The 16,203-nt window shown below is 46.0% G+C and overlaps 3 protein-coding genes across 3 annotated transcripts; all 3 read right to left on the bottom strand.

Moving 5' to 3' along the window:
* Positions 1-485: 485 nt before the first annotated feature.
* H6S33_005289 (uncharacterized protein) lies at positions 486-3,520 on the bottom strand (the record flags this gene model as incomplete). Its single annotated transcript, XM_044836947.1, has 4 exons — positions 486-672; positions 736-2,642; positions 2,754-3,159; positions 3,186-3,520. 4 exons carry the CDS (start codon positions 3,518-3,520, stop codon positions 486-488), a joined length of 2,835 nt encoding a protein of 944 aa, XP_044698598.1.
* Positions 3,521-3,881: 361 nt separating this feature from the next.
* Positions 3,882-7,716, bottom strand: H6S33_005288 (uncharacterized protein; the record flags this gene model as incomplete). Its single annotated transcript, XM_044836836.1, has 6 exons — positions 3,882-4,640; positions 4,683-5,298; positions 5,372-5,393; positions 5,495-7,014; positions 7,071-7,620; positions 7,653-7,716. The coding sequence occupies 6 exons, from the start codon at positions 7,714-7,716 to the stop codon at positions 3,882-3,884; spliced, it is 3,531 nt and encodes a 1,176-aa protein (XP_044698597.1).
* A 6,490-nt stretch (positions 7,717-14,206) lies between these two features.
* H6S33_005287 (uncharacterized protein) lies at positions 14,207-14,731 on the bottom strand (the record flags this gene model as incomplete). Its single annotated transcript, XM_044836725.1, has 2 exons — positions 14,207-14,557; positions 14,630-14,731. Coding segments are annotated over 2 exons (453 nt in total), but the record flags the coding sequence as incomplete, so codon positions are not given.
* Positions 14,732-16,203: the final 1,472 nt, after the last annotated feature.

The raw sequence follows: 16,203 nt of genomic DNA, 5'->3' as shown, positions 1-16,203 counted from the left end.
CTGAAAATCTTAAATAATATTTGTAAATATTATAAGCTTCAAGAAGGAGGAATATACTTACCATTTTTGTAATACTTCCAATGTTACTACCAGTCCTACTTTGTACCCTTTACTCCGAAAACCCATATATTTCAAGGGGGCGAGTAGCGAGTATTCCACAGGGTATGAAGAGTGTAATAGGGGACGGTATGGGAACTCGCAATAGGGGTCCTAAGGGACTCTAGCGTTGGTAAGGGTCAACGGGACAAGGAGAAAGCGAGACGGTGGTCTTCTCGAATAAAGAAGAGGACGATAATATTGTATAGCAATAGACAGCGTAGATACAGAAGACGTTGCGTAAAGAAAGAAGAAGAAGAAGAAGAAGAACGAGAAATACAAACAACCCCCCTTAATATACTCAAGGAAATCCCAGCGATGATAAATCCAACATGACTCATACATTAACGATCAACAGAACCCGGTAGAACCCAATAGAACCTTTCTGACTAATCCGACTCTTCGTAACCCCGTATATTCACTAGTCGATCCATGAAAGTAGCCCCTCCCTTCAAGCGTGAGCTCCTGCGAGCTTTAACCTTAATCTTTCCTTCCAACAGTCCAGGTTTGTCGGGGTAACACGTGTGGAAGATATCAACGGCGGCGGTATTATCGTAGTATTCGGCGGGTTCCCAGCTAGGGTCAGTATAGCCTGTCCATTTAACAAAATATTGCAGGCCACCATTCCGTGTTTCTCACGAGTCCAAGATTTCCTCAACTGCATACTCTTCTTCCTGCTCGACGATAATAGGTGGGGGTGGTGGGTGAATTTGCCCCGGGACAGGATCATTTGCAGCGGGGTCTAGCAATGATACATGGAAGACGGGGTGCATCTTCATACTCCTAGGCAGGTCGACTCGATATGCATATGGCGATATGATTTCTTTAACGGGGAACGGTCCCAGTTTCTTCCAGTCCATCTTCCGGGAGTTACGCGTAGTTCGGATGTTTTTTGCTGAAACAAACACCATATCGCCGATATCGTACCGTCGAGCCGGCGTTCGTTTGGTATTGACGGCCAGCTCTTGTTGATCTTGCACTGTGCGGATGTTGAAAGATAGGTATTCGTGGAGTTCTTTCATCTTCGAGGCGAAGTCTTTAGCATTGAGACTTGGTGGGGTCCTGTCAAGCGATTTAATCGTCACTGTGAACCGGGGGTGGAAACCATAGTTCGCGAAGAATGGTGTAGCTTTAGTGGATGCGGAGACCTGATTGTTGGCGGAGAATTCTGCCATAGGAAGCCATTTTACCCAATCGTCCTGTTGATAAGAGACATACCCACATAGATATTGCTCCATTACAGCATTCAGCCTTTCGGTTTGGCTGTCGGTCTCCGGGTGGAAGGCGGTAGACATCCTTGCTTCGATGTCGAGATGTTTACAAAGAGCCTTCCAAAACTTGGCTGTAAATTGCGTACCACGGTCGGAGGTAACGTGTGTGAGTAGCCCATGGAGCTTCCATATGTTTCGCAGGTATAGTTGGGCGACGTCTTCGGAGTTGACAGTAGTATTACAGGGCAGGAGATGTCGAATCTTTGTTAACCGGTCAACAACTACCATAATTGCATCGTACCCTTCACTCTCCGGTAGGCCAGTAACGAAGTCCATTGATACCTCCTGCCATGGTTGTTCGGGAATCGGTAAAGATCGAAGTACGCCGAGTTTTCCATGGGTATTGGACTTGCTTCGTTGACAGGTGTCGCAGTTCCGAAGGTAGCGGGCAATATAATTCCGAATAAGGGGCCAGTAGTATTCTCGACTGATGAGTTCGAATGTTTTATCGCATCCCGGGTGTCCAGCAAAGGCAGCATCATGGTTAAGTTGGAGGATTCGAAGCTTAAGAGGGTCGTAATCAGGGACATATATGCTGCCTCGGTAAAGCAATCGGCCTTCAATCTCGGTGCATTCGGCGAGTGATATGTCCTTTGATTGTCGTTCACCTTTGTTCCGCATATCCAGTACCTTTTGTGGAAACGGGTCAGCATTATATCCTTCATCTAATAGTATATGCAGTGAAGCGTTCTTTTCAGCGGGCTCGTTTGAGAAAGAACCCGCCAACAAATTTAGCTTTGCATCAAGATTCTCCTTCTTCAATACAACTTGACTCTGATGCAATTGTCTTTCATCCTCCTCTCCAGGGAGATTTCCTGATCTTCTTGTCAACGCGTCCGGTTTCCCTCCTTGTTTCCCTGGTCGGTACTTAATGACAAAATTAAACCGTGACAGATATTCTGCCCACCGTGCTTGTCTCCGGTTGAGTTGTTTCGTACTCATAAAGTATTCGAGATTCTTATAATCGGATATGACGGTGATTGGGTGTGCAGCCCCTTCAAGTTCCAGTCGCCACTCCTCAAAAGACCGAATAATTGCCAGTAATTCCTTGTCGTAAATCTCATAGTTGCATTCGGCGGGGGAATGCTTTTTTGAGAAGTATGCGACAGGTCGAAGGATACCATTGTCATCGTATTGGGAGAGTACACCGGCAGAGACATAGTCAGATGCGTCGGTTTCCACAGTAATTTCTTTCTCCGGGTCAAAATGAGTAAGAATGGGAGCCGTGGTGAAGGCTTCTTTCAGGGCGTTGAAGGCGGTTTGGGCTTCGGGTGTCTATTCAAATGATATGTCCTTACGTGTCAGTCTGGTAAGGGGAGAAGCCAGTTCCGAGAATCCGCGTATGAATCGGCGGTAAAAGTTAGCAAAACCTAGAAATGCTTGTACATCCTTAACTGTTTTGGGGACGGTCCAATTCTTCACCGTCTCCACTTTCCTTGGGTCCATTTTAATACCATTGGGTTCGATAATAAGGCCGAGATAAGTGGTGCTTTGTGTACGAAATTCGCATTTCTCCGGTTTCAGCAGTACTCCATTTCTTTGCAGGGCTTCCAGGACCTTTTCGACGTGTACTTGATGTTCCTCGAAGGTGTCGCTGTAAATGATAATATCGTCAAGGTAGGCTGTACAGAACATATCAAGGTAGTCGCGGACACAATCATTGATGAAATGTTGAAAGGTGGCTGGTGCATTGGTAAGGCCGAAGGGTATCACCGTATATTCGAAATGTCCGTAACGCGTTCGGAAGGCTGTTTTCCATTCTTCACCCTCAGCCATTCGGATATGGTTGTACCTTGGCGAAGGTCAAGTTTGGTATACCACTTGGCTTTGGAAAGGCGGTCGAGAGTTTCCCGGATGAGTGGCAGCGGGTAGCGGTTTTTGACAGTAAGTTCGTTGAGGCCACGATAATCGACACAGAGGCGGAGTGTTCCATCGCCCTTTTTAACAAATAGGACAGGGGTACTGGCAGGCAAAGAGCTGGCCTGAATGAACCCCTTTTGGAGGTTGTCCCGTATGTATTGTTTCAGCACAATGAGTTCCTCGCGGGACATACCATAAAGTGGCCCAAAAGGGGGCTCTTTCCCTTCCTTAAGCGGTATCTTATGGTCATAGGGGCGGTGAGGCGGCATCTCGTTAGCGAATTCTTCGTCCATCATCTCAAGGGGGTGAGTAGCGAGTATTCCGCAGGGTACGAAGAGTGTAATAGGGGACGGTAGGGGAGCTCGCAATAGGGATGCTACGGAGCTCTTAGCGTTGGTAAGGTTCGACGAGACGAGGAGAAAGCGAGGCGGTGGTCTTCTTGAGGAAAGAAGAGGACGATGATATTAAACAGTAATAGACAGTGTAGATACAGAAGACGTTGCGTAAAGAAAGAAGAAGAAGAAGAAGAAGAAGACAAAATACAAACAAAACCCCCCTTAATATACTCAAGGAAATCCCAACGATGACAAATCCAACCTGACTCATACATTAACAATCAACGGAACCCGGTAGAACCCAATAGAACCTTTCTGACTAATCCGACTCTTCATAACCCCGTACCTCCACTAGTCGATCCATGAAAGTAGCCCCTCCCTTCAAGCGCGAGCTCCTGCGAGCCTTAACCTTAATCTTTCCTTCCAACAGTCCAGGTTTGTCGGGGTAACACGTGTGGAAGATATCAACGGCGGCGGTATTATCGTGGTATGCGGCGGGTTCCCAGGTAGGGTCGGTATAGCCCGTCCACTTAACAAAGTATTGCAGGCCAGTGTTCCATAATTCTCGCGAGTCCAAGATTTCCTCAACTGCATACTCCTCCTCTTGTTCGACGATAATGGGCGGGGGTGGTGGTTGAATTTGCCCTGGGACGGGATCATTCGCAGCGGGGTCTAACAATGATACATGGAAGACGGGGTGCACCTTCATACTTCTAGGCAGGTCGACTCGATACGCGTATGGCGATATAATCTCCTTAACGGGGAACGGTCCCAGTTTCTTCCAGTCCAGCTTCCGGGAGTTACGCGTGGTTCGGATGTTTTTTGCTGAAACAAACACCATATCACCAACATCGTACCGTGGGGCCGGCGTTCGTTTAGCATTGACGGCCTGCTCCTGTTGATCCTGCGCTGTGCGGATATTGGAACGTAGGTGCTCATGGAGTTCCTTCATCTTCGAGGCGAAGTCTTTAGCATTGAGACTCGGCGGGGTCTTGTCAAGCGGTTTGATCGTCACTGTAAACCGGGGGTGGAACCCATAGTTCGCGAAGAATGGTGTAGCTTTAGTGGATGCGGAGACCTGATTGTTGGCGGAGAATTATGCCATAGGAAGCCATTTTACCCAATCGTTTTGTTGATAAGAGACATACCCACGTAGATATTGCTCCATCACAGCATTCAGCCTTTCGGTTTGGCCGTCGGTCTCCGGGTGGAAGGCGGTGGACATCCTTGCCTCGATATTGAGGTGTTTACAAAGAGCCTTCCAAAACTTAGCTGTAAATTGCGTACCGCGGTCGGAGGTGATATGTGTGGGTAGCCCGTGGAGCTTCCATATGTTTCGCAGGTATAGTCGGGCGACATCTTCGGAGTTGACAGTAGTATTGCAGGGCAGGAGATGTCGCATCTTTGTTAGCCGGTCAACCACTACCATAATTGCATCGTACCCTTCACTTTCCGGTAGGCCAGTAACGAAGTCCATCGATACCTCCTGCGATGGTTGTTCGGGAATCGGTAAAGGTCGAAGTACGCCGAGTTTTCCATGGGTGTTGGGTTTGCTTCGTTGACAGGTATGGCAGTTCCGAACGTAGCGGGTAATATAATTCCGGATAAGGGGCCAGTAGTAGTCTCGACTGATGAGTTCGAATGTTTTTCCATGTCCAGGGTGTCCAGCGGAGGCAGCGTCATGGTAAAGTTGGAGGATTCGGAGCTTGAGAGGGTCGTAGTCGGGTATATATATGCTGCCTCGGTAAAGCAACCGGCCTTCAACTTCGGTGCATTTGGCGAGTGATATGTCATTTCAGTGTCGCTTACCTTAGTTCCGCATATCCAGTATCTTTTGTGGAAATGGGTCAGCGCTATATCCTTCATCGAATAGTCCATGCAGTGAGGCGTTCTTTTCAGCGGGCTCATTTGAGAAAGAACCCGCAAACAAACTTAGCTTTGCGTCAAGATTCTCTTTCTTCAATACCATTTGACTCTGATGCGATTGTCTTTCATCCCCCTCTCCAGGGAGATCTCCTGATCTTCTTGTCAACGCGTCCGGTTTCCCTCCTTGTTTCCCTGGTCGGTATTTGATAACAAAATTAAATCGTGACAGGTATTCTGCCCACCGTGCTTGTCTCCGGTTGAGTTGTTTGGTACTCATAAAGTATTTGAGATTCTTATGATCGGATATGACGGCGATTGGGTGTGCAGCCCCTTCAAGTTCCGGTCGCCACTCCTCAAAAGACCGAATGATTGCCAGTAATTCCTTGTCGTAAATCTCGTAGTTGCATTCGGCGGGGGAGTGTTTTTTCGAGAAGTATGCAACAGGTCGGAGGATACCATTGTCATCGTATTGGGAGAGTACACCGGCGGAGACATAGTCAGATGCGTCGGTTTCCACAGTAATTTCCTTTTCCGGGTCGAAATGAGTGAGAATGGGAGCCGTGGTGAAGGCTTCTTTCAGGGCATTGAAGGCGGTTTGGGCTTCGGGTGTCCATCCAAATGATGTGTCCTTACGTGTCAGTCTGGTAAGAGGGGAAGCCAGCTCCGAGAATCCGCGTATGAATCGGCGGTAGAAGTTAGCAAAACCTAGGAATGCTTGTACATCCTTAACTGTTTTGGGGACGGTCCAATTCTTCACCGTCTCCACTTTCCTTGGGTCCATTTTAATACCATTGGGTTCGATAATCAGGCCGAGATAGGTGGTGCTTTGTGTGTGGAATTCACATTTCTCCGGTTTCAGCAGTATTCCATTTCTTTGTAGGGCTTCCAGTACTTTTTCGACATGTACTTGGTGTTCCTTGAAGGTGTCGCTGTAAATAAGGATATCGTCAAGGTAGGCTGTACAGAACATATCAAGGTATTCACGGACGCAATCATTAATAAAATGTTGAAAGGTGGCTGGTGCATTGGTGAGGCCGAAGGGCATTACGGTGTACTCGAAATGTCCGTAACGCGTTCGGAAGGCTGTTTTCCATTCTTCACCCTCAGCCATTCGAATCTGATTGTACCCTTGGCGAAGGTCAAGTTTGGTGTACCACTTGGCTTTGGAAAGGCGGTCGAGAGTTTCCCGGATGAGTGGCAGCGGGTAGCGGTTTTTGACAGTAAGTTCGTTGAGGCCACGATAGTCGACACAAAGGCGGAGTGTTCCATCGGCCTTTTTAACAAATAGGACAGGGGCACCGGCAGGCGAAGAGCTGGCCTGAATGAACCCCTTTTGAAGGTTGTCCTGTATGTATTGTTTCAGCACGATGAGTTCCTCGCGGGACATACCATAAAGTGGCCCAAAAGGGGGCTCTTTCCCTTCCTTAAGCGGTATCTTATGATCATAGGGACGGCGAGGCGGCATCCCGTTAGCGAATTCTTCGTCCATCATTTTATGAAATCTCTTGTACCGGGTTGGGACCCGGTTCCTCCAGTCTTGCTTAGGGGCCTCGCCCGTTGCTTGATCTATTTCCTCAATAGTTGTACTAAAGATTTGGAGTTTGTCTCTTCGAGCAAAACGACAAAGAGCAGCTGAACTGACGAGGTGAAAACGGGGGGTGGTGCAACCCCTCTAATGGGAACGGGTATCGGGGAAGAGTTGCACTTGCGTTTGCAGTATTCGGAGTCGAACAGTATGCTATTGTCCTTAAACCGTAATGTTGCGTCGTGCAATTGAAGCCAGGGGATTCCGAGGACGAGTGGGTACGAGCCGAGTTTGGTGACGAAGAAAGGGGTAGTTTCATGGTGGGAGTCAATGGATAGCGGCAGATAGCAGAGGTGGGTAATTTGTCCGGAAGATATTGGCCGTCCGTCGATGACTTCAAGAGTGCGGGGCGATTTAAGGGGAAGAAATGGGAAGATGTTATGGCGCGCGAATGTTTCATCAATGAATGTGAATCCGGAGCAACCGGTATCAATAAATGCGTGAGTTTGAATGGATATTTTATTATTTATAATTTTACAAGAAGCAACAAAATGATCCCCATCCAATTTATCCTCCACAAACAATACCGAGAAGCCAGAGATAGAAAACACAGACAAAGGAGAAACATTGGAATGTCCCAGGCAGGGGCCATTAATCAAGGCTGGGACTACTGAAAACCCGACTCGCAGGAGGCAGGACTAGCGGACGGTGGAACAGCGGGGTCGACGGCCGTATGACCGGGTGCGAGGAGGACACCTCTCATAACCGGTTGGTCACCGCGCGGGCGATTGGTAGAGGGGCGGTTAGCAAAGACATCCCCAGTGTTAGTTAGGGTTAAGGTTAGGGCTGGTTATCTAGTAGTGGAATGTCGGACAGGATTTTGAGGTTGCCCGGGAACCGTCGCCCCACAATTCCGGGCTCCATTACTATGGGTCGAACAGGACGACCCGAGTCCATTCCCATCATCAGGTATGCGCGTACAGGGGGTCGTGGTCGTGATTGCGGGGGCGGAGGTTGTGGTTGGGGGCCGTTGAGTAGGGTAACTCACTGTGAGTCTTGGCAACCCGTCCTGGTACACTCCATCACCGACACTCACAACAATCGAAAACTGAACCGTACAGAGCGTGCCTTCTCTATCCTACAATCATGACGGCGTCCAAAACTGAATCATGCCGTGTTTCTCCATCTTGTGGTTCGATGAAATACACGAATTTCCGATTGTGAACCCCGGGTTACCACATTGGGCGAATCCCACTTCGACGCTCGTAACCCTAACCGCCAACAGCCAGGTACAAACCACCACCAAATACAGATTTATGTATTTCATTTCTGCCGAAAATTCTATTTTGCACACCTAACCGAACCAGATGGCAACGCTCGTAACCCTAACCACCAACAGCCAGGTTTAAACCACCTCGTAATACAGATTCATGCATTTCATTTTGACCGAAATCCGTATTCTCTAACCCTAACCAAAATCCCACTTCGACGCTCGTAACTCTAACCACCCGCATCCAGGTTTAAACCACCACCAAATACAGATTTATGTATTTTGTTTTGACCGAAGATTGTATTTTGTACACGTAACCAAACCAACTTTCAACGCTCGTAACCCTAACTACCCACATCCAGGTTTCAACCACCTCGTAATACACATTGATGTATTTCATTTTGACCGAACATTGTATTTTGTACATGTAACCAATTCAGATTTGAACGCTCATAACCCTAACTACCCACATCCAGGTTCCAACCACCACCAAATACACATTCAAGTATTTCATTTTGACCGAACATTGTATAATGTACACGTAACCAAACCAACTTTCAACGCTCGTAACCCTAACTACCCACATCTAGGTTCCAACCACCACCAAATACACATTGATGTATTTCATTTTGACCGAAAATTGTATAATGTACACCTAACCAAATCAGATTTGAACGCTCATAACCCTAACTACCCACATCCAGGTTCCAACCACCACCAAATACACATTGATCTATTACATTTTGACCAAAAATTGAATTTTGTACCAATAGAATAACAACGACCTGAAGAAAAATAGATAGAAAAGTGTCACTTCAGTATTCTGTCCTACATTCTAATTCCGATACGTAACCAGAAGGTTGCAATTACCAGTCTTTGGGTTATATAGTATTATTGTTCGAGACACTACTGAGCAATATTGAATCGCTGGATAGATATGCATGTCTACTAGGACAACATGTAAAGCAAACACTAATGGTGAAATTGGTTACTACTGTTTGTGATAGCTTGAGAGGTATAAATATCAATCGAAACAGAAACTGCATCAGAGTTTGCAATTGAGATTTGTTGGTGTGGTTTGCTATGATTCGATTTGTATGCACACTTGTTGTGACAGAATGTAAATCAGGAATAGGAGATAAGATTTGTGAGAATTTTTGGCAATCGCTTGATACGTATGCATACAAATCGGACTGGCAAGTAAAGTGTATATCGATAAGAAAAGCTTTCTGTATGATGGTTGAATACTAAATAGGAGTCGATACCTGTCAGGAAAATATTCAAATCAGTAATTAGCAGTGAACTTGGTTGATATCATTAATAATTGGTTCATACTTACTAGAGGTGCACCAACTCGCGACCGCGATGTCCCCTTCTCTCCCACCTATGTGTAGTATCTAGGCACCTCCAGTAATTAGTTAATTTTGTCTTTGCCGTCTCATGTTCTGTTTCCCGGCCATGTCACATAAATGCCTAAATCTTGCTCTGGAGATCTATTTCCGATTTTCAATGCCAGCTCCAGTGCGAGTTAAAATCAAGGTCAGCCCCACTGTCAGCTTCGGTGTCGGCTCAAATATATGCCAGCTCTAGCCGGAGCTGCCCGAATGCCATCTCTAATGCCCACTCCAGTACCAGCTCCATTAGATGCCGGCTCCAGTGCCAGCTCAGATACATGCCAGCTCCAGTGTCCGCTTCTCTGCAAGCTCCAGTGCCCGCTTCTCTGCAAGCTCCAGTGCCCTCTTCACTTCCAGCTTCAGTACCAGCTCTGATGCCCGCTCCGGTGGCAGCTCCGGTACCCGCTCCAGTACCCGCTCCGGTGCCAGCTCCGGTGCCAGCTCTAACACCCACTCCTGTGCCTGCTCTTGTGCCCACCTCTGTTCCCACTCGTATTCCTGCTCGTGTTCCCGCTCTTGTGTCCGCTCCGGTGACCGCTCGAGTGACTACTCCGGCGTTCGCCTCGATGCCAGCTCCTGTGACAGCTCCAATGCCGGCTCCAGTGCCAGCTCTGATATATTCCAGCTCCCTTCACCGTTTCTCCACCACACTGGCACCTCCTCTCCCCCTCTTACTGGTCTTCCCTCCCACTCTTCACACTCCCCGCCAACTACTGTTCGTCTCTCTCGCCTATTCTGCTCATATTTGACTACTAAATACCTATATTTATTATTTAATCATAAAGGGTTCCGTTGGTTGGGCTGGTCTCATGGGTAAGGTCAGGGTTAGGGTTTGGGCTTGGCAGGAAAATAGGCATGGTAACGGCCCTGAGCAGGCAGGGTAACGCTCAAAAAAGGTAGGGTAACTCACAAAAAAGGTAGGGTAACGGCTCAGAGCAGGCAGGGCAACCGCACTAATCGGGTAGGGTAACCTCTCAAAATAGGCAGGGTAACAGAACAAAATCGGGCAGGGTAACTGCAACAAACACACGAATTTGATGTGTCGTGCTTACAAAATACCCCTGTCGCTGTCAACCAATCAGATTGCAGCAATCTCAGAAGAATTATATTCCAGTACATATTAGAAGATACATTCTTATCAGAACAGCAAATTTAACAGTGATTGACAAACAAAACCTTTTGTATTATTTACAATCCTTTGATGGGTATGTATCAGGACAGCGAGTGTATCAGAAATTCAAATTGTCATTTGTTACAATCGTTCATGAAGGTTTGAAAGCTATGAATATTTATTGGCACAGTAAAATACTGAAATTGATACTCAATGTATTTGATGGCTTGATTGGTATACCATGTTCTGGATCAATATTGAATAGATTGAATACTGCACTACGGTTTGCAAAATATCTTCTCCCAAAACACGAGGTTGCGGCTTTCCAATCCATTCGGAAATATATACAATCTATGCTCATATTCTGAACTTGAGAGTGAACAATATTCAGCACTTATCTCTAAAACTCATTGTTTTAATTGATAACAGTCTTTATAACATGTATCCTGATATTTTGTATTTTGTAAAAGGGTAGGAATTTGACGATGTCCGCAAGATAACATCTGTTCCACCTCAACTACCTATTAACAGTATGCGCCCAAATTCCCCCAAGCCTTTAGAATTAGGATTATGAATGCTTTTGATTGAGAATGTCATATTTGAGCTGACTGGCGATCAGTATAGCACTCAATTGCTTGAACGTTCTCAGTGTAACCCAATTCAGATCCTAAAACCTTGTCCGATTTCATGGATCGATTGAATAATATAGTAGGTTACAAAGGGTCGAATTGGTCAGAAAAATTCTATGGATTTCTAGAAGATTCCGTCGATTTTAAGGGTATGAGTCACGATGGATTTGTGATTGCTAGGCTTTCTTTATGTATATTAAGGAGCTTTGTCCTCGATTCTTCTCTCTTTCCCTCTTTTTTCTTCTCTTTCTTTTGGTATGCAAAGGCTTAGGTAATCTACGCTGCCTATTGCTATTCAAGTACTATTTTCTCTTCCTTGATAAGGAGGCCATCTCACTTCTCCGACCTTAACACCGCTAGTCCTAAACTACTGTAAGTTTCTCCATCCCCTCTCACTGATTAACCTACCAGCCCCTATGACCATCTCCCGTAACCTGTGGAATACTCGCTACCCAACTCCCTAGGATTACGTCGCATCGTAATCCGCACCATACGCCATATCCACCCCCAAATGACCTATATGGATCTCATTTAACAAAATCGAGCAGTTTAACCATCAGTACGAATAGAATACTGCTGCCCTGTTTGACCACCTCCCTACTATATTTTAAAGCATCCGACACGAGAGGGATAGTGCTCGTACACTGCTCTCCGCCGTCCACAAAACCATTGGCTACCTGGAAGAGCAAGTAATACAGGTCAACCTTGACCTCAATGTTGACCACACCACCTCTGCCCCCAATGTTCCTACCCCCATTTTCGCTGCTACTGCACCAACCACTGTCTCCACCTTTGGGTCTGAAACTTTCCCCGAAAATTTTGATGGCATCCGGACCAAAATCTCCGGATTCGTTACCCAACTCCGAATGAAGCACGAAGTCAACCATAATCGGTTCCGCAATAGGACAGCAAAGGTTATTCATGCGGTCAGCTGTTTGGAGGTAAGAGCCCTTGATCAGGTAATACAACTTGTTAACGCCAATTCTGCTGACTTCTTTTCCTCCGTCACCTTCTTTGTCGCCCACATGAAAGGCTCATTTAGAGACCTAAACACCCAAAGTACCATCCACCGCCAACTCGTCCCCCTGAGGCAAGGCAAAGGAGACTTTGCCACCTACTACTCACAGTTCATCAGAAACGTGTCCCACTTGCATTAAAATAAAGGGGTCAAGATTGAGGAATTGGCGGAAAGATTGTCTGACAACTTTACAGACGTCATGACCTATCGAACGGACAGACCCAATATGGTGGAAGCATATGTGACCATGTCAGTGACGATCGATAAAAACATGTGACTGACGTGCTATGATGAGGCACAACCGTGATTTGCCTTCGAATAGTGTAAATAAAGAGAGCGAGTTTTGATGATACTCGTTCAGAAAGAATAAAATGGAGTTTGTATGTTTGAACGTTCTCAAGTCTAGAAAATTATAACTTTAAGGGGTCTTCTCTCTATTAAAGATCCATTGATGATGAGAGGCCAACCTGCGGCAACACCGAGTCCCTTATAGGAATACGGCGCATTTGCTCAAGTTCTTTTCCCGACTGACAGTCTGCCTATTGATAGTCAGCGGTACAGCAACTATTTTCTATCAGGGGAGAGGAGAGTAACTACAACACCTTGGATGAACATCTGTCCGAGTCAAATCATGCAATTTGCCGAAATCTGTGGTTGGAATCTCGAGAACTATTGGAAACAGCCGACCAGATAATAATTGTTTATTCTAACTTTATTAGAACCGATTTGGGTTTTTGTAAACCGATGTTTTGCTTTAGTAGCTTGAGTCGCACTCCCAATCCCCAAAGATGCTCCGGAGCAAAACAGGAGCATTCCGACAGTTTGACACTCCGGAGGTTAGTGTTGGGGATTAAAACATATTTTTGGAATTAGATTTTCCATTAGCTCCGGGACACCGCCATAATCATTTCTGTCGTGCTAAAGCATGGTCTTTGAGCATCGGTTGGAGATATGTGAAACCTGAAAGATTCGACTGACTAGGTATGGAACTGCCGTCCGGGGTTCCCTGTGCTATCAACCATCTTTGTTCTTCTGTTCCAGGCTAGCTCAGCGCCTATTTTTGACTTGTAAGACTTCTTACTCATTGAGATCACTGTCCTCTATACCACTAAAGGTAGGAGCTTAACTGCCCTTGTCTTCACGCATCGATGAAGAACAAGCTGCTGTTACTTTGGGATGGTGGCTTAACTGATGGAATAGGTTCTTTTGTAACAGCCTCATAGTGGCACTGTTACATCACTCCCCTCTATGGTAGACTCGTTTTGAGTCCACTGTAGTGTTACTGGAATGTTAGTATTTGGCATAGAAGAAAAACTGTAGCTCTATTGGTGATTACGTACAAACTACATGTCTGTTTCTATCTCCATCAGAGAAGGAAAACTCCAAAATGAAATGCCTTTTAAAACAAAGAAAATGACATATTCTCCACTCTTGTCTTAGAACCTTCCGTTCCACTAGTGGAGATTTCGATGTTAGCAAGAATCTCTCTTTTTCCCTTGTCTTTTTTACGCGGGTTTCCTCACGCTTCGGTTTTCTATCGTTTCTTGCATTGTTTTCAGGGAAAAATGGTATCGGAACTCTATCAGACCGATGAAAAACCTGGTACAGGAGAGTTGGTTTTTGTTCCCGGATTTCTTCTGGGATACAGAGCTACTTACGCCGTGTTTTGAGGATCCCTAAAGTTTCACCGTATTTTCCGAGGTTTTTGCGGGTATTTTTGATGAAATACTTTCAGGGCCTCATCGGCTCTTCCTTGCAGAATTTTATGTGGTTCCCAGGAGTCTTCCGAACAATGGCCCTCCCAAACAATGCGATACTCTACAAACATTTTCTAATGCCCAGCCTGTTGCCATCGGCTATTAGCTATTTCTTGGAGAGCGTAACTGTATTCTCCTTCGACCTCATCTGGAGTAGGAGGGACTTCAGTGCGTTGAGGGTATTTCAGTCCCCGATAGGACTCCAGCAGAAATATTTGGAAGACATCATGAATATTCCATTGAGAGGGAAGCTTCAGCCTGTAGAACGCAACAACAAGTTTCTCATCAACCTCAAAGAGACATAGTTTCTTGTAGTCAAGCTTGCTTGAGGCTCGATCGGCAACCATATTGCGTCGGTCCATCATCACCTTATCCCCATCTTCAGGTTCTGGAGCTTTCATATGCTTCTGGTCATACCATTTCTTCTACCGGGCCTGTACTTTAAAAATATCAGTCCTTGTAGTTTTCCAAGGAACTTTCCACTTGGACTCTAGTACGGCGCTGGAAACATTGGCATTGTCCAGCTTCCTTGTGTGCGAATGCCAATTGGAATCATGCTCGAACCCATAGTTCGCATAGGACTGAGATACTTTAGTTGACTGTTGGGTTCACGTGTTGTAGGCGTACTCTGCAAGCAGGAGTAACCCTGCCCAATTGTCCTGCTGGTAGGAGCAAAAGTTTCTGAAATATTGCTCTAGCGTTTGATTGACCCTCTCAGTTCACCTGTCAGCTTGAGGACGATATGCCGTAGACAGACAAAGGTTGACTCCGAGAAGCTTGATCAATGAATGCCAGAACTTGCTTTCGAATCTGAAGTCCCGATCAGAAATGATTACTTCGGATAGTGCATGTAGTGGCCATATTTCTTGAAGGAATATATGCGAAAGTTCCATGATTGTTGCCTCGGTCTTGAGCGGTATGAAGTAGGTGATTTTTGTAAAGCGTTCAATAATAAACGCAATACGGGTATAGGCTTCAGATTCTGGCAAACTAACGAAAAAGTCCATAGAAATGGAGCTGCAAGGATTATTGGGGACCTCTAAATGTGGTAGCATCCTGTACTTTTCATGACTGGAGCTTTTATTGCTCTGACATGTATCGCAACTCAATACGTATTCTCCGATATCATTGTCCATCTTTGGGCAAAAGAACAGTGCCCGAAGATGCTCTGCAGTTTTGAATTGACCCATGTGGCTTGTGGGCTTCGAATCATGTAGGGCGCTCATGATTTTTGGTTTGAGCTCTCGGTGATTTGGGATGTAGCATCTTTTCTTCTAAAAGACATTACCGTGTCTCAAAGTTAGGTTTCGGTCTACTGTCTTACCGAAGGTGTGATCCACAGCCTCCTCCGAGGAGAATTACTTAGGGTCTGAAGCTGAATGAGGCCGGATTTTGTCCAGAAGCACCGGTGTGAGTTTGCAGACCTGAGGTGACTTTGGGCGTTAAGATTTGATCGTAACGGTTGGTGGTTGTACAGAAACCATTCTGCTAGGGCAACTTAGGACAGGATTGTTCGGTTGGGCGAGAACCGTACCCGTACAATTCCCGATTCCGTTGCTATACGTTGGCCAAAACGAATAGAATCCATCAGCATCGTCAGGTATGTGGGTAAAAGGCAACATGATTTTGATATCTGGAGCGGAGGTAGTGGGTGGGGGCTGTTGAGTGTTAGCTCGTGTAACCTAGTGCTAGGGGTAGATAGGGATAACTGGGATGACAGGCCAAATAGGGTTACTGGCCAAATCAGGGTTAACTAGGGTTAGCTAGGGTTAGGGTTAAGGTTAGTTAGGGTTAGTGAGGGTTAGTTAGGGTTAGGGTTAGTTAGGGTTAGTTAGGGTTAGTTAGGGTTAGTTAGAGTTAGGTAGGGTTAGTTAGGGTTAGTTAGGGTTAGGTAGGGTTAGTTAGGGTTAGGGTTAGTTAGGGTTAGGGTTAGGGTTAGTTAGGGTTAGTTAGGGTTAGGGTTAGGGTATTAGGGTTAGGGTTAGTTAGGGTTAGTAGGTTAGTTAGGGTTAGTTAGGGTTAGTTAGGGTTAGTTAGGGTTAGTTAGGGTTAGTTAGGGTTAGTTAGGGTT

The sequence above is a fragment of the Morchella sextelata genome, assembly GCF_020137385.1.
Source record: "Morchella sextelata strain SCLS chromosome Unknown scls_2, whole genome shotgun sequence".
NCBI classification, from domain to species: domain Eukaryota; kingdom Fungi; phylum Ascomycota; class Pezizomycetes; order Pezizales; family Morchellaceae; genus Morchella; species Morchella sextelata.
This window is presented reverse-complemented; position numbering and strand designations above follow the sequence as displayed.